General features: G+C 45.7%; 1 protein-coding gene across 2 annotated transcripts in view; it reads right to left on the reverse strand.

Moving 5' to 3' along the window:
* The window catches only part of PATJ (PATJ crumbs cell polarity complex component), a 134,339-nt gene continuing 116,687 nt past the window's right edge, over positions 1 to 17,652 (reverse strand). For both annotated transcript variants that reach the window (XM_053950420.1, XM_053950421.1), the window contains exons 35-43: positions 16,948 to 17,095; positions 15,824 to 15,910; positions 12,565 to 12,682; positions 10,941 to 10,981; positions 10,557 to 10,679; positions 9,401 to 9,505; positions 5,955 to 6,058; positions 4,323 to 4,446; positions 1 to 2,669 (exon numbers count right to left, since the gene is read on the reverse strand). In XM_053950420.1, the coding sequence (XP_053806395.1) occupies positions 2,523 to 2,669; positions 4,323 to 4,446; positions 5,955 to 6,058; positions 9,401 to 9,505; positions 10,557 to 10,679; positions 10,941 to 10,981; positions 12,565 to 12,682; positions 15,824 to 15,910; positions 16,948 to 17,095 (997 nt within the window). In that variant the 3' untranslated portion in view covers positions 1 to 2,522. The remainder of the gene's footprint in view (positions 2,670 to 4,322; positions 4,447 to 5,954; positions 6,059 to 9,400; positions 9,506 to 10,556; positions 10,680 to 10,940; positions 10,982 to 12,564; positions 12,683 to 15,823; positions 15,911 to 16,947; positions 17,096 to 17,652) is intronic.

Below are 17,652 nucleotides of genomic sequence, written 5' to 3' on the forward strand. Positions count from 1 at the left end.
TACTTATGCAACCGAGCTTTATTTAGAACCTTTGAAGTCATAAAACGTCTCATTTTACTGATCTACGTAAACATACAATCAGGAGGTTTAATTGCTTCTTCCCTTGCGCAGAAATAAAGTTTTAAACAAACCAGAACACCCCCACCCAGACAAGCGTGATGCAAACTGAATTCTCTGCCTTGGCCCTGCACGTGGAGCGTGGTCACTGGTTTATCAATTAGTTGCAATATAATTTTTTTTTTTTTTTTGGCAGTAATATATTCGAACACACAAAGTGCAAATTACAAGAAGCAGAAAATGTTCTCTCTCCTTCTGAGCAACGAGAAGTGCAAAATGTCTCAGCCCATAAATTCTATTATTTATGTCTATGAACTGCGTGTGCATCACAGGCTAATAAATAGCCGTGTACAACTTCATTGATTAAATGTGGCAACATCTCAGGGTCAGAATGCAATGGCTATTAAGAACACAGGACGGAAGAATCATTCCCTTTGGTTGATAAATTCCACACACTGCTGCTGAGGGTACCTCCTCACACCTCACCATGAACTCCTGCATGCCTCAGATACTTGTGCAACCAAAGCAGTTTGTTAGGAATTCTCCAGTTTTTGTTTTACATCTGGAGATATTCCTGTGCGTCTGCCATCAGGATTCCACTCACACCTCACTTGGCAAATCAAACAGGACACTGGGAATCCACTGAAAATGAGAAGTCTCTTCCAGGCACTATTAAGGGAATACCCACCAATGGTTCCAGCAGGCTAAATGCACTTTGTGATTACCTAAAGTTATGGAAAACTTTCCAAGGAAATAAGGAAAACCCTTTTCCATGAGAACTTATCACAGCATTCCTCTCTCAATGTAGTTCACCTTGCTTCAGGACTGGTTCCTGTATGTAAAATGGGAAAAAATTCCACTAAATGACACAGAACAGCTGTACCTTTAACATCTCCCTGCACTGCTCAGTTATTATACTGCAGATTTTCAACCTTCTTTCCATTTAATTCCTGGAATTTTTCACACAAAATGAGCAGCCAATTCTGACCCCGCCCCCCATTTCATTTCTCCCGGCTACATCAGCATTACAAATTATGCCAAATAGTTCCAAATCAGACTGGGCTGCTTCCTTCAAACCCCCTCCTGCTCCTCTGGATAGAAAGATTAACCCCCAATGCCTTGCACTGCCAGGAATCTGCCAAATTCGTCTGCTAAATCACCAAGGCCACACTCACGTAATCACTGCTTGATGGCTGGGACAGGGAATGCAGTTGGGAAGTTTTGGCTGAACGTTCCTGCACCCCACTTCCAGAGTGGGACTGGCCCAGAGCCTTGGGAAGGCTCCTTGTGGGCTTCAGACCCCAAAAAACTGGCTGGGGGATTCAACTGAGCTGGAGGGGGTTGAGGAACCTCATCCCAGACTGCTGCACCTGGCTGTGGGAGATGATCCCAGCACTGCCTGGTAGTGCCTGGTGTTACCCAAAATTGACTCTGGCAGCCCCAAGAGAGGAGCATCCTCCATGATCCATGAAAGCCTCTTCCTGCACGACCTGATCTTGGGCAGACTCTTGGAAATGTACATCAGTTTGGTGCTTAGGATGAACTCCATCGAGCCGGAGGGACTGCTCACCATCATTCCTAGAATTACAGGATCACATTCCCAAAGCAAACTTTTTGTCTTCATTAAAGTTTCAGGATGAACAATTATGCTGCAGCTTGGCACGACAACAACTGCCTTTGTATGCGACATGCCTAGCATAGATCAGCACATTTCTTCTTAAAAAATATAATTAGAATAGAATGAGCTACGCTGTTGTTGTTCATGCTGCCTAAATATCTGAAAAGGCTCAAACATTTTAAAAGCCTAAAAAAATAAATTTCCCTCTCCCCTCGTTTATTTTTCATGCTAAAGGCTGCAAATTGACACATCACAGTAATTACCTCTGACTAACTTCCACAGACCTACCCAAAGAGATAAACATGAGAAGTTCACATTTGACTATCAGACTTACTGTGCCGAGCACAAATAATTTCCCAGAGGAGAATTTGATATTTCATCATTTGGAACAGTGGTAATTTAATTACATTGCTAATGTTTTCTGGCATACTTGAAAGAACAATTAGCATAAGTAAATCATGAGTGAGATGACAAGTCACTCGGCATTTATTTCTGCTCCTCAGATGAGATCAGCTGATGATCTGAATTCTCTTTTGTGTGCGAACTGATTCCAGGTTCAGCAGTCGCAACCGGGGTTCAGACCAGCGGGGACAACTCGACGCGTTAAATAAAGCACAGCGAGTCTTGTCCTTTGAAGTCCCTTAATTAAAACTTGTCCAGAGGAACCTCCGAAGCCACCAGAAGTCGTGGAGGGCGGGGAGAAAGGCTGAGAAAACGTGGGAGGCTGAATGAAGCTGGAGATGCGCGCTGCCGCGCCCGGCGGCGGCGGGAACGCCGATCCAGGCCCTGCTGGGGGCTGGGCAGTGTTTGACAGCTCTACTGATGGCCTAAAATAACTCAGTTGGTCTCAGGACAGCACTGTCAGGGTCACCGTCCCCCTCTGGCGCTTCAGGATGGCCACGGCCTGATCGTGGGTGACGCCTTCCAGGGCCTCCCCGTTGACGGCCACGATCTGGTCCCCGCGCTTCAGCCGTCCGTCGTCGGCCGCCGCGCCCTGCAACGGCAAACCGGGGCTCAGCGGGGCACCCCCAGGCTCCTGCAGCCCGGAATGCTGCCTGGAATGAGGGATGGAGCTCTGGGAATCCCTCGTGGCCAGGAGAAATGGCAGCGCTGAGCTCCCCCTGAGCGCCGCCGCCCGTCGCTCCCCACCCTGCCAGGGTACATGCCCAGGAAGACAGAGTTGGCTCTTCCCTGCTAAAAGGCCTGGGTAGAGACTGGTTCTGGATTTTATGCTCGTGGAGAGGCTTGTTACAGCAGCATTTAAATGTACTCCATGCCTCACGGCTGAGAAAGAGCTGAGGAAGTGGGGAGGGAAAGGGAACCAACCTGGGCACTGCCCCCAGCCCCAGGCAGAGATGAAGAAATGGCCTCGGGTTGTTTAGGTTGAACATCAGGATAATTTTGTTCACCAAAAGATGCCAAGCATTGGAGCAGACTGCCCAGTGGAGTCCCCATCCTTGGAGGGATTTAAAAGCCATGTAGATGTGGCACTTGGGGACATTGGTTGGCAGTGCTGGGGGCATGGCTGGACTCGGTGATCTCAGAGGGTTTTTCCAGCCTAAAAAGTTCTGTGACAGTTCTGAAAGCTTCCCGAGAGCTTTAGAAATGACTCCTCTCCTCCAGATGTGTCAGGGAAGTTCTGTTACCTAAATCCCAAGCCCTGCCTGCCCAGAGGTTGGCTCACAGTGTCTCTTTCTGCCCCACCAGTGACTGCAGGAACTTCAGGTTCCATTTAGGATTTCTCAGTCATGCTCACATCTAGAAACTTGTAACCCTAAGCACCACTTAAAAGGCACAATATTTTAGTAATTTCAAATTGTAAAAATACCAGATGCTTGTGGTTTGAGCCCCAGCAGAATAGCCACAGCAGGAGATATGGCTCCTCCTTTACCTTCAGACAAAGTGTTCTCAGCTACATCACCCACCCTGCCACAAGTGACACAGGGCACAAGGCAAGCAGCTGCATGTGACAGACTTCACAATTATTTCATGGAAAGTATCCCTAATTCCCACTGTTTTTTTTCCCTCCCCTTCCATTTCCACAACTCCCCTCATGTGGCCATGCCTGACACGTCTTGCTGGCTCATTTTTGGGGATGGGTGGGAAAAGGGGCATATCTCCCTCCTGTAATTTGCTGTATTAGGACTCTTCCCCAGCCTCACAGGCTGGAGCTCTCTGTACCTGGCAGGGACCCCCAATCCCCCCAGACACTCAGGGCTGGGACCAGAGATGGGCTAATTCCTGGTTTTTCATCAGGATACAGCATCTCTGCAATTTCCTCACTCCTGCAGAGTGGGAGAAAAAGATGCCTTCAATACCTCCTGTAAATCTCTTGGAGATAAGGCAGTTTTCTATTGGAGATTTACAGATAGAAAACTGCCTTATAAATATTTTAATGTACAAACCCAAGTTTCCCAAGTACACAGAGTGATTTTGCTGAGACAAAGTGTCTTGTTTCAGGCATCAGTAATATGAAATATAAACTGAGAAGCCAGCTATGAGTTCTGGGTCCACTAACTCACAGCAACCTACTCAGACATTACATTTTGCTTTCTGCTACATAATATATTAACCAAGCCCAATCTTAGGTTTATTTTTAAAGATAATACAGAAAAAAAAGGGGGAGAAAGCGAAAAATAAAAGATACCTTGGCAAATATAGTCTTGACATAAATGGGCAGGTCTCCATGGGGACTTCCATACCCCCCTACAATACTAAATCCCAGTCCATCAGAGCCTTTCTCCAAAGTAATAATCTTAGGTTGAGGTGCTCTGAAAACACAATAAATATCACTTAGATAAGCAATGTCTGTCTCTGGGGACTTTGTGCAGAAGGAACACTCACACAGACATTTATCTATCATGATTTTTCACACAGTCACAAACCATGACCCTTGCACTGGAACATTCCTGCAAAGCCCAGAGTTCAAAGGCTTCTCTGTGTGCTCCAGCTCCTCAAGTGGAAAAAAAATTATTTTTAAGTATTGTGTTATACCCACATGCCTGTGCTCATAACTCCAGAGCTCATTAGTTGGAACCTGAACTCTTCAGGGTTTTTTTCTGCCTACACTGAGCAAAGGAAGATTTTTTTCTTTTTTTTTGTGGAATTTAGACCACTCATATGAATTTATCCATCTCAAATTTGAAATTAGTAATTTCTACATGTGTAGAAAGAACTGCTGGGGACAGAAGGTGGTCAGGTGTTGGCACAGCTGCCCAGGGCAGTGGTGGAGTCCCCAGCCCTGTGTGGATGTGGCACTTGGGGACATGGGTCAGTGGTGGCCTTGGCAGTTGGACTCGATGATCTGAGAGGGCTTTTCCAGCCTAAACTATTCCATGATTCTGTGAAAACAATTTGGCATCTTCCACCTATCTAAAGGTGCAGCCCAAGCCGAGTAACATCTATGCATTTTTTAGGACATACCTAATTCTGCTTCATATTTTCACATCCAAATTTCCCTGCTGCTTTGATATGGAAAAAAAAATACAAATCCTTTTGTAAAGCAAGCAGTTCTCCTTTGGGAGCAGCAATAAAACCAGTATCTCACATTTTAAGACCACAGAATGCAGCACAAATAGCTCAACTTTTACACTCAACCCTCCTGAGGTAGGGCAGCAACTTCTTAAAATAAATAGAATGAACCACAGAATAAAAATGAAGAACATAATAAAAATGATGAGCTGAAATGGAGAATAAATTAATTTCAAAAGGGTAACTGGGATGCTACAATGTGAAAATCACATGATGGAGAATGATGCATGGCAGGGTTGGACCTCCAACTTCCATCACCACACACACAAGTGCTGCAAGCAGGAATGATTTTAACTGGATTTTTTTTTTTGACTCATAAAGCCATAAAGATTGAAAAGACGAAGTCCTGGGACATTTTTTGGAAGGTGTTTTTAACACCTCTGGCATCAGTCTGCCAATAGCAAATTATTTCAAATTGCGATGATCAGAACTCCTTCCAGACAAGGAAGCCAATGGACAAGGACAGAAACACCACGTCAGACAACATTAAGGAAGAAAAGGGATACTTTTTTTCCTTAAAAAGCACCCAGAAACAGTGATTTGAAACACATTTTGTGCTTATTTACTCAAGCAATTTCTGTCAGCAGGCGAAGACAGACACAAGCCCACCATCAGCCTGGGGAAGGTCACGGAGCTTTCGTTTTAAAGGTGATGGAAAAGTAGAGAGAGAAGCAGTGGGAGGGACCTCCTTGCACCCTTTCCTGAGCCCAGAAATGCACCCCAGCTCTGCAGGAGAGCAGGAACTTACTCAGGATCCTCGGCGGGATGCTCGGAGGGCAGGTTCAGGCTGCAGCCTGTGGACATGCTCTCCAGCTGGCTGGCAATGGCACTGATGTTGGTGTCAGCCACCACCTGGGCAACAGGCATGCAAGGAAATACAGTTTGGAAAATCAGCTGTTGGCTTTTTTCCCCAAGCAGGCTTTAAAGCCAAGTCCCACCCTCTTGAATCTCCACTCGTTCCCCACTTTCAGGTTAAGAGCAGACACCTTTCTGGGGGTTCAATGCAGATTTTGCTCTGAAGCTTTCTCTTGCCCTCACAAGACCATCACTTGGGCTCTGAGCAAAGGGGAAGAGTCTTTCTGGGTAATCCACAGAAAAAGGTTGCTTTTCCAAGGAAAGAGAGCCAACACAAGGGCTCCAGGATTGGTCTTGAAAGAAACCACCATAACCTTTAAGAGAACACCAAGATCCAATGGACTATTGGGCAGAAACCCTGAAATGCCTCAGACTGGTTTGCTTGATGAGCAGGGAACAAATTAATCCTTGGTTTTGACTTCTCTGAATTCTTAGCATGAAAACAAACTGGTTCAACTTCCCAGTTCTGGGTCCTCTATTATTCTGAAAACAGCCTGAATGATGCTCTGAGGGCTGGAGCACCTTTCTATGGAAAAGGTTTCTCTGGAAAGGTTTCTTTCTCTAGGCTGGGAGAGCTGGAGGGGCTCACCTGGAGAAGAGGAGACTCCAGGGAGAGCTCAGAGCCCCTTCCAGTGTCCAAATGGACTCCAGGAGAGCTGGAGAGGGACTTGGGACAAGGGATGGAGGGACAGGACACAGGGAATGGCTTCCACTGCCAGAGGGCAGGGAGAGATGGGATACTGGGAAGGAATTCCTTCTGTGAGATTAGTGAGGGCCCTGGAATTAACTTTATTTTTCATTCATTGATGCTGATTTTTTATTCCCTCTTTTTTTTTTCTGGAATATTTTCAAAGAAACCACCATGAAGTGGTCTGAAGTATTTACAGCTGAAAGGACATCAATTTCCCAACAAGCACACGCTGTGGTTATCCCCTAACTCCATCTCCCTCTGAGGAGATATTCTTCTCTGCTTGACATTTACTGCAGCATAGGAGTTCAGCTCAGACACAGTGAAAAACAGCCAGGAAGCACAATTCCAATATTTCCTCTAGCTATGGCCTTATTTTATCAAAGTGAGCAGGTACTTCTTCCACTCGTTGCTGTGAACTTGGCTTTAAGGAAAACTTCCCTTTTCGAAGAAAGAAATTTGTTCTATAAATCCGTTTTAAATGAGTGCTCGCAATTCTTCCACAGCAATATTTCCCTCTTCCCCAGTCATCTGGAGCCAAGAGGGTGATGGAGCCAGGAGGTTTCCATACAAATTTTGCACCCCAGGACTCGGGTTCCAGGATGCCCCGAAGGAAGGGGGTCCAGCAGATGAGAACAGCACCTGGCTCAGCCAGCAGAGACCCCACCAAGGTTCCCTTCCTGTGGCATCAGAGTAAGGAATTCCAGCCAGGATTTGTCATGGTTTTTTTTTTGTTGTTGTTCGATAAAACGAGAGTAAAACCAACTCTATATTCAAAAATCTTCAGCTGGCAGCAAGAACGTATCAGAGTTCAACAACCTTGTAAAAAAGCTCCCCCTTATCTCATTACTACACCTGCAGAAAAGAAATTAAATTAAAGCAAGGCATCAAAACAGCTGAGAGGGATGATTGTTCCCCTGAGACCTTAATCTCCCATTTGCAAACAGCATTTGCAAACTCCTTCCCAGGACGTTCCCATAATAAGCCTTTCCACCCCACTGAACACAATTATCTGACCTTTCAGAGCAGTTTGCCACGAAGTGGGCTACCCTGATAATAAACAGAATTACCTAATGGCACATCAGTCACGATGATCACAGCGATAGGGCTGCTCCTTTTGGATTGTTTTGGTAAAAAAAAAAAAAGGGCAGTTTGGTGGTGGAGAGGTACCTGTGGTTGGTGGGGAAGGGAACCATCACCACGCTTTGACACCACTCCAGGTGTTAAAATACAGCACCCCACCTTCCTAGAGCAGATTTTTGATAGAGGAAAACAGACTCTATTCTATCCCAATAAACCTCTATCATCTGTAAACAGCATCAAGCTCATTTTATTGAGACAGAATGCTCAGAAGGAGAAAAACAGCCAACTGACAAACCCAAAGGCACTTCCAGAAGCAGCTCTTTAACCCAGTGGCATTTCTAGAAGAACCTCTTTGTTTGTGTGAGCGACCCAGTGCCAGAGTGCCCCATCAGGAATATTTTTAAATCCATCAAGAGGTGCAATACTGAGCTGTATTACAGCTTTCAAGATGAGCAATTTTGGGTTCTGCAGCAAGCTTTCATTTTCTATTCAGGGAACACTGTTGACACGAAAAGTGAAATTACTCAACGTTAGTAACAATATGATAACTATAATTTAACAGAGAATCCTCAGCTGGTGTAAATCTGTGTGTTTCCTCTGACTTCAATGGAACTACACAAAACACCATCTGCTCTGGAACTGGCTCATCACTTACTGGGTCAGCAGTTCATGGATAGACAAAGCAAAGAATGAGCAAGTCTCAAACTAAGTTTATTATCATTTCATTGCCTCTTTTTTCTTCCCCCCACCCTCCCCGTTTTTTATAGTCACATTTGTGTCATAATACAAGCAAGAAGCTTGCAAAAATCCCTCAGGATGAGTTCCAATCCAAAATGCTGTGATGATAAAGAGAGTTAAGAGTAGATTTTAGTGGTGCCTTCAGCTTGTTTTCCAATTGTTGCAATAATTCTGCAAACGAGTAGAATTTTGAATTCCAACTGGCAAGTATTTTCTCCATTTCTCTGTGTAAACATAAAAATAAACTATGCACCAACACAGTGGCAGGCAGCAATTAGAAGCAATGTGGCAGAAGATGTCCCTTTTAGCTACCAGAGAAACACAGCAGTGACAGCACTGTTTTCTCTCTTCACTGTTTTTATCCTTTACCTGATGAATAATCAGTTCCAGGCAGCACTGTCTTAGTGATGATGCCATCATTTTTCCTGCATTCTGCTAGAAGTTCTTTCAAGGACAAGGAAACCACCCTGTGGGTCCGTGTCTCATTACATCACTAGCACATTTTCTTGTTCCTAGTTAACTTCCAATTACAAAAAAAAAAAAAAAACCCACAACTTGGAAGCTTGTTGATTTATCACGTGTGGCAACAAGTGATTTTGTTCCCTTTGTTATGCTTTTATAAAACCACGCTCACCGCCCATGTCAATGGCAATAAAGAATTTTTGAATGGAAATGATTTCTTGCTCTCCTTCTGTGTAATTCCCACCAGCAAAGCACCCTGCAATTCTGTGATGCCTTATGCCAGGGATGCTCAGGTTTTTTTTTTTTTCCCCTTCTTGAATGCCATTTATCTACCCTGCTGCAGCTGCATGTTCAATTTATCACCATACCTGCAGGATAATGCTCCCATAAGCATTCTTTAGTAGATTAACTGCATCTGCATGAGACAGCCCATCCAAGGGTTGCCCATTAATGCTGACAATCCGATCTCCAACCTGAAAGTACAACAGTAATGGAAAATTACCAGCATTAGGGAAAATTAAAATTAAGAATGCTTAAAATTCCTCGTGAACTTGGCACTGCACAGTCATGCTTCTCTTTTGCGGGATTCCTTTTGTGAGGATTCTGCACTGCCAGTGATCATTTCCCACTCTTTTTTTAACATTAACAATATGATCAGAGAAACAAAGATGGGTTGTATTTTACTCTTTCTATTTGCAAGCAGAGAGGGAGGGAGATTTTTCACTGCTGTCCTCCCATCCAGAAAGGATTCATTTGTGTCTGAATGTGCAGACAAGTTCATATTCTTCCAGACCGTGTAAGCACATGCTGGATGTTGTACAGGAGAGAAGGAACTTCTGATATTAATCCAATTAACCTGGATGATTTCTTCTTCCTACACACAAAAATGATCTCGACCCTGCCATTGTTTAATTCCATTAGAGACAAGGCATGAGTGTAGCAGCATGTCCTAAGGAATCTCATGGGCCAAAGCACGTGGATCTGCATAATAAATTCTTTTCAATCCTCATGATTCCTTGAAACTCTCTCCAAAACTGGAAGTGTTCACCATGGCCAAGCCTGGAAACCCACATGTGCTGTGGGTCTGACACAAGTGCCTTATTTTGCTGTTTATTTACAGGGGCCATAAGATCAAACAACTCTCACTTCTGATCTGGTTTCTACCTGGTTGGAGCTCTAAATGATGCCCAGTCCAGAGTTCCCAAAATATCTGTGGTTTCCAGAGGGTTTCTTGCTGCCCTGCCTGGGTCTGGATGAACACAGACACCACACGACCACTGCAAATGCATTTAAGTTCTTTCTCTTTACATCACTTTTTCAATATGGGCAGCAATTGCCAAGATGGGAAGAGAAAGGAAGATTTGGGTTTTTTTGGGGTGGGTTTTTTTTGTTGTTTTGAATTTATATAAATAGAGGCAGAGCAGTCTGTGAGAGATTATCAGGGACAGCAGATGCAGAAGTGTTTGAGGCTTCAAGGGACACGTGGGAGATGAAACAGGAAATATTGAGGGCCCCTGTACTCACTCTGAGCCTTTGTGTCCGAGCAGCCACTCCGCTGGCCTGGATCATGGCAATGAAGATGGGAATGTCTCCCAAGGGACTGCCCTTCCCTCCTGCTATGCTGACACCCAGGGCATCATTTGGGCCCTGGAACACAGCAAAACCAAACATCTGCAGCAGGGGCAACTGGCAGAGTTCAGGGTATGGCAATAACTGACTGCTTTGATTGGCGCCACAGGGAGAAAATGGGTTTGACACACACATCTCCTCACCCAAAGCACAGGCACACATCCAACACCCGAGTGCAAACACAAATCATGCAGCTTGACTTGTGAGAAATGCTGCAAAGATGAACAACTTCAGTGGAAGGAGTGGGCTTTATGAATGGGTAGAAAACAACTCACTGACCCTTGTTATCTCCACAGTCCTCGGGCCCATATCGGCTCCTACTAATAAAGAAACAAACAATTAGCTTCTGTAATTAAGAGATAATATAATTAAGAGATAACACTGTCAGGTGACAACAGTCCCTTGCTGCCTAGGCAGAGTTATCACCAGGCAGGAGTGGAGCCTTCCTGTGCCAAGGCAGGCAGTGCTGCTCATGTGAGGAGGAGGAGGAGGAGGAAGGATGAATACGGTGTAATCCCTGCGGCTCCGGTGTCACCATGACTCCCATTGTATCCCAGCCACAATCTGTGGAGCAGCAGCACTCTGCCAGCCTGGAGAACAGCCCTGTTGTGCCTCCACTCAATTAAAGATTGGCTTATTATCCCTAAATCACAGCGTCCTTGCACAAAGGGCTCTGGGAATGGTGCAAGTTCCAGGGATCTCCTCTTCCTGTTTGTGCTGTGTTGGTAAATAATGGACAGGCAGGAAGTCAGGCTGGTGTGTATCCTGTCATAGGGTGTGGAAAAGTACTCAAAATACTGGGAAAGGGGAGGGAAAAGGGAAGGAAAAGGGGAAGGAAAAGGGGAAAGAAAAGGGGAAGGGAATAAGAATGAGGGGAAGGAAATAAAGGTGAATGGGAAAGGAAAAGGGGAAGAGGAAAAAAAGGAACAAGGAAAAGAGATGGGGGAAAGTGGGAAAGGGGGAAGGGAAGAGAGGAAAGGAGAATGGAAAGTAAAGGAAAAAGGCACAGAGAGACTTCAGAGGCATTGTTCAAAACTGCAACTTTTTCAGCCCAGCAAGCTGATGGTGTAGTCAGGTCCTGAGTTCTGCTACACCCACCCCTAATTGTTTCAGCTTTAATGAAACTATTTTAAGAGCCTTGCAGAAGGCTGGCAGAGTAAATCTCTTCCAAAATTCCACGATTCTTACCCCCCAAAAACCAGCACTCCCCACATCCACACAGGTGTGCCTGGGCAGGAGGACCAGGACAGCTGAGGTCTGTGGCACTGGGAAGCCCAGCCCTGGGGACCCCAAATCAGGGTCAGGAAATGCCCAGAGCTGCAGGGCCTGCCCAGACAGCACAAGGAAGGATGCCCAAAAGCCACCAGACTCCTGCAGTGCCTGCAAACCAGCAGAAGAAATGTCTTCTCCTCCTGCCCATGGTCAGATGTGAGCAGAGATTCCCAATTCCTGGAGGCACTCCCCCCAGGCTGCTGCAGGTTGTGGATTTTTAACGCTCTCTAAACCTGCAAATTGCAAACTGGGCATTGTGACTTTCTCATTACAGAACACCCCTTTATGCACTCAAGAGCAACAAAGATATAAATGAAGTGGTGGCAGCTTTATTCCCTGAGAAAACTGTTCCTAATGCGAGAACCATGCCTGGGCTAAGCCTCTGACAAGGGCATGGGGGAATAGCAGGGCACAGGAATTCTGCTCTTAAAACAGAGGGGCCATTACTCCTCCAGCAGACAAAGAAATAATGTCATCTTCTGGGAAGTGTTCGGGTCTTAAAAACATCCGTGGGGCGTCTTCGGGGAGGCTGGGCAGGAAAGCCAGATTTGAGTGTTCAGTTTGGCTTTTAAAGCAGCCTGGATATGAAGCAAATCACACTCAGCTGTTCTGACAGCCACCCAGTTTGTACCTGAGTTCCTCTGGGATGTGTCTGCTGAGGATCTTTTTGTGCTGACAAAGTTCTGCAGGGTGGAGAGGACGGGAGCGAGCGCGGGGTGGAAGTGGCTGTGGACACTCTGCTGGCTCGCCTGGAGGTAAAAAAGAAAAGAAAAAAAACCCCGTGAGTCAAACCCAAAAGTGAACTTTAAACCAGTCCTTGTGGCAGATGGGTGCAGCTGTGCTCTGTGCCAGCCACACTGGAAATGCCACATTGGCCACGCAAGTGCAAACCCCTCTGGGAGGGGAAACCGACCAAAATCTCCCCGTGGAGGTGAAGTCACCATCCCTGGAGGGATTTAACAGATGTGTGGACGTGGCACTAAGGACAGGGGTTAATGGTGGGCTTGGCAGTGCTGGGGAATGGTTGGATTTGATGGACTCGGAGGGGTTTTCCAACCTCAGTGATCCTGTGGTGCTGCTCACAGTACTACAGACTGTATTCCACACTTATGGGTTGCTCAGGTCAGCTTTAGAAGGTGTTCCCCCCCTCTCAGCTGCTCCCAGGGTGTCTCCACACCTCAGGAGAAGGGGAACTGATGAGCACCTTCCCTGTGATGCCCCTGCATGCACGAGCACCCAGGAGGACAAAGAGCTGCTCTCTCACATGAAGGGGGGATAACAGGGACACCCATCCTGTCACCTGGCAGGAATCTTTGCTGTTTTAGCTGAAGACACTGCAATTGCCCCTGCTCCTTCCATCTGCCCAAGAGCCTCCTCTCATTTCCAGAAGAACAAGGGAGCTGACACAGGAGAGCCTCCAAAGGGAGAAGTTTGCTCCTGCTGCCCTTTTCATTTCTCTCTTTTTCCCTCTCTCCTTTTCTGGCTTTTATCTTTGATGCCTTGTGCAGGCTGCCCTAGAGCAGAGGCTGGGCAGAGTCACAGAATAAAGCAGGGATTTATGAAAAGGATCTCCTCCATGGATCCACCTTGGGCAGCACCAGAGCCCAGCCAGGGCTGCAGCCAAGAGGAACCAAAATGGTCCCAAAATGCACGAGCGCTCCCGGGGGCTCTCACTGGGATCAGCTCTGCTCCATTTGCACCTTGCAGTTCATTGTCCCATTCCAGCTTTAGCCCAGGCACTCCCATCCTGCTTGTTTTTCTCTCTCCAGCCCACGCTGTTTGTGCTCCTGGGCCTGAGCTTTGGGTCATTTGTCCTTGGTGCCCAGCTGGAGCAGGAATTGTTTTGTGTCCCTGCTCTGTGCAGAGAGCTCAGCATCCCCTGATGTGAAGCTCAGACCCACACACTAAAGCAGCTCAGAATGTGAAAATATAAAAGCCAAAACCTGAGGCATCATCTTCAGGCTCTGCCCCTCGAGGAAACCCAACCATCAATTTAGGAAGTGCATCTGAACAGGCTCCACTGAGGGCCAGACCTTTCCAACTGGGTTGCCTTGTCCAAAACAAAGATCTGCTCCATCCTTGTGCACACACAGCAGAGATTTCTCCCCCCAACTCATCAGCTCAAAAGCCCTGACACATTTATCCCACTGGCCAGTGTGCAGCTGTCAGTGACAAACACCAGGCACAGCAGAGTTTCCACCCCTGGGTGCCAATTCATGGCCCAGTTAACAACATTTGCAATGCATGTGAAAGAAATCCCTGTTTCCATTTCCACTGCTCCAGGGATGCAGTGGGCCCAGAAAAAAGCCAAGTGAGGACAAAAGGTCTGGATGCTCTTGGCCAGCACCTTCTAAAGCAGCGCTTGCAGTTGTGCAAATCACTCAAGCTGGTTTGCTGCATCATCTGCCAAGATTTTTATAATGCTTGGAAGGGTTTTGGTAAGAAACATTTATTCTGTTTTCAAAATCACCAAGTCACTTCGGAGCAGGGAGATGAAGGCTCTCAAACGACTCTGCATCAAGGAGATTAGGATTTCTTGTATTAAAAAAAGGGCAGGATTTACCAGGTTCCTGCAAAAGCCTCTTATGCTACAAAAAAATGGAGATGAAGTCATTGGATCTGAATTTTTACCTAGACCCACGTTAGATATTATGGCATTTTGCTTCCCTTTCAGCTTGAGCTTTACATGGTAAAACCAGGTGGGTAACTTTTAGCTGTCACTTTTTGATTACATTGCTCTTGCTAAGGCTTTATTTTGATACAATGGCCAAAACAAAATCTAATACCTGACTGCTGACTTAATGCAATCAGTGCAATTTCCCTCTGTTACTTCACTTGTCCTTGCCTGCTGCATGCACTGCAGATGTTTCTCCAAAGCCAGTATTTTTAAAGCCCAGCTGTTCCCACATGGCTTTAGCCCTTCCTGGCACCTCACCACCTCCAGCCAGCCAGGGCCACTGCTGGCCTTCAGGAAGTGAGGAAATCACACCATGCTGTGATAATTTTGGCACCTTTCTGGGGCTGTTCATGGACAGGCCTCTCACAGACCTCCTTAAAAACATTCCTGCTTTAACTCACATCTCCCCTAAGCCTCCTATGGCTCCTCCTCTCCGTTTCCAAAAAACAAACCCTTCTTTTAGCAGTGCTGAATCCCCTCATGTGCAGCTTCCCCATGGCAGAAAGGGGCCAAAGCCCCCCACAGCCTCACCCTGCTGTGATCCCCTCTTTTAGAGACATTGGCACCTTAAATAGAATGGCAAAGCAGTCGATTCTCAGAAGGAAAACCCATGAAGAAGAAGTTTTCTAAGTCACTGTGCCTTGTTTCTCTCCCCTGCAATCCTCCAGGTTTAACACCAAGAATTGGTGTCTGAGCAGATTGAGGGGCACAGGGAGAGGGGAAAGGCCCTGCTCTGATTGAAAAATGAATTGTTGTCCTCGCTTCAGGTAAAAAGCAAGTGAAGCAGGAAATTGCTCTGTGTTTTCTTGGAGAGGAAAGCAGCTCTCCTGTGGTTCTGCTGGAAGATAGGCAGAGATACAGTTTGGTTTCATTAGCTCGTTTTGATGGACAAAACAGCTGCAGAAAATACATTCAAACAATTTTTTCAAGTCTTCAAACCCAAAATTTCTGGGCATCATCACTTGAGAAAGATATTACAGATTTTTGGTGTGTCTTGGGAAGACAGTCCTTCAGCAATAAATACATTAACCAGCTCTTCAGCTCCATCAGCATTTCAGCTGCAGTTCAGCACAGAAAATTATGGGGATAAAATATTTTGTTTCCCACCCTCAGCAGTGTCTGTGGAAGGATGAGCTTCATGTGCACATCTGTGCACCATCCCCATGCTCTGCCCTCCACAGCTCCAGTTTAAACAGAGGAATTTGTCACTAACCTGACTGTTTTGGGATGTTTTCCGTGATGACAGCCATGACCCAGCTCGCAATCTCCCAAGCTCAAGATGCACCAGACCTTGGGCACACTTGGAAAAAACAAAAACAACCCACAATGTACAATTTAAGCAGACATATAATATTTCATGCTCTCCTGGAGAGAAATATGTTTATATTCAGCACCACAAGTCCGTGAAGAAAGCCACAAGGAATGCTCAAAACACAAACACTTGTATTTAGACAATACAAAAAGTGGATTTAGGCTTGTCCTGACGGTTTCTCCTGGTTGCTGAATTTAGTATGAATCTCCCCCTTGCAAACTGATGGCCAACTTACTCAGGAAAAAGAAACAAAAAGCCCCAAACTCTTTAGCAGACATTTGAAAAACCCTTCAGAGGCAAAATGCTGCAGAAAAGGGTGAATTTAACCCATATGGGTCCAACGTAACAAAATACCCTCGCACCACCAGTTCCCAATTCTTAAATAGGTAAACTTTTGGCAAGGTACCAACCCTGAATGGAAAAAGCAAGGAAATAATTAGTCTTTCCCCTGAAGGATGAAAGAAATCATGTGCAGAAACACTGGTGGGGATGGCAGGGGGAAAGCCCTGGGAGCAGATGCAGTTTGGAATGGAAATGGGTCTTCAGCATCCACTGATGGCCATCCCACCCCTGCCCTCTCCCCCAGCCCAACCAGCCATGGAAAAAGGCAACTTCTCCCAGAATTTCAGAGTGAAATCACTCCTGGAGGATGGGAAGCAGTGCAGGAACAGATTTAAGCTGTCATTTTATCCCTGCAGGTCAGTACAGCAAAGCCAAAGATTTATTTCAGTTCTGGTTTGTGTTGCCTCTCCTGTTTCCAAGTGTTTTTCTAACACATGAGATACACAGTTGCATTTTCAAATAAATGCCCAAATACTAAATATGCCTCTGTGTTCCTGCTTCCTATCATCCAATTCCTAGAAATACCCAGACTTTAAATGAACCTGCCAGTTATTTCAGATGAAATTCTTGTCTCGGTAATCAGCTGGAGCTGTCCTGTGTGTGGTAAATAGCACTTCAGGATAATTACCTTGCAGAGTGTCAGTAACTGCAATTCAATATCTCAAAATGTATTCTGTACTCACCTTAAGTATAGTGGCAACAGTCTCTTGTGAGGCATTTCTCATATCCTCCCCATTTACAGACAAAATCTGATCTCCTTGAATTAATCTTCCATCTAGGTCTGCAGCTCCTCCTTTAACAATGTCAGAGATAAACACTCCACTTCCATTTCTAACAATGCAAGAAGCATATGGCTAATTACACAATCCAATATTCTTTGGGAGACCAATTTAGATTACTTGCATTTAAGAGACACTAAAAGAAACCTGTGAGCAGAGGAAGAACCAGTTTTACACCTCATTCAGCTGTGTAAAAAATCAATGAATTTTAAAACCACAGCATGTTTTGCTAATATTTAATGCTGTCTTTCCCCTTGAACTGCTAGTTCTGACTGTAGGATACATAAAGATTTATGGAAAAAACCATTTATACGAATAGAAGTCTGAGGTTTAGTCTGTAATGGAGTTAAACTATCTCCTGATGGGACCTGGCAGGGTTAGGTTAAAAGTTGGACTCAATGATCTTGGTGGGCTTTTTCACCCTAAATGACTCTGTGATTCCGTGGTGTGAGCTGGTGCCAGGTGCAATGCCAAGATCTGGCATTTTTTTATCCTTCACCTGAAGCACACAACATTTCCTACCCTGAATTGTACCTGGGCACCATTTAACAAACTTCAGCAATTGGGCTCTTTCTAAGGAGGGGATCCCCACTCTGAAGGATCCAGGAG

This window comes from Vidua chalybeata, chromosome 9 (genome assembly GCF_026979565.1).
Source record: "Vidua chalybeata isolate OUT-0048 chromosome 9, bVidCha1 merged haplotype, whole genome shotgun sequence".
Classification (NCBI taxonomy): Eukaryota; Metazoa; Chordata; class Aves; order Passeriformes; family Viduidae; genus Vidua; species Vidua chalybeata.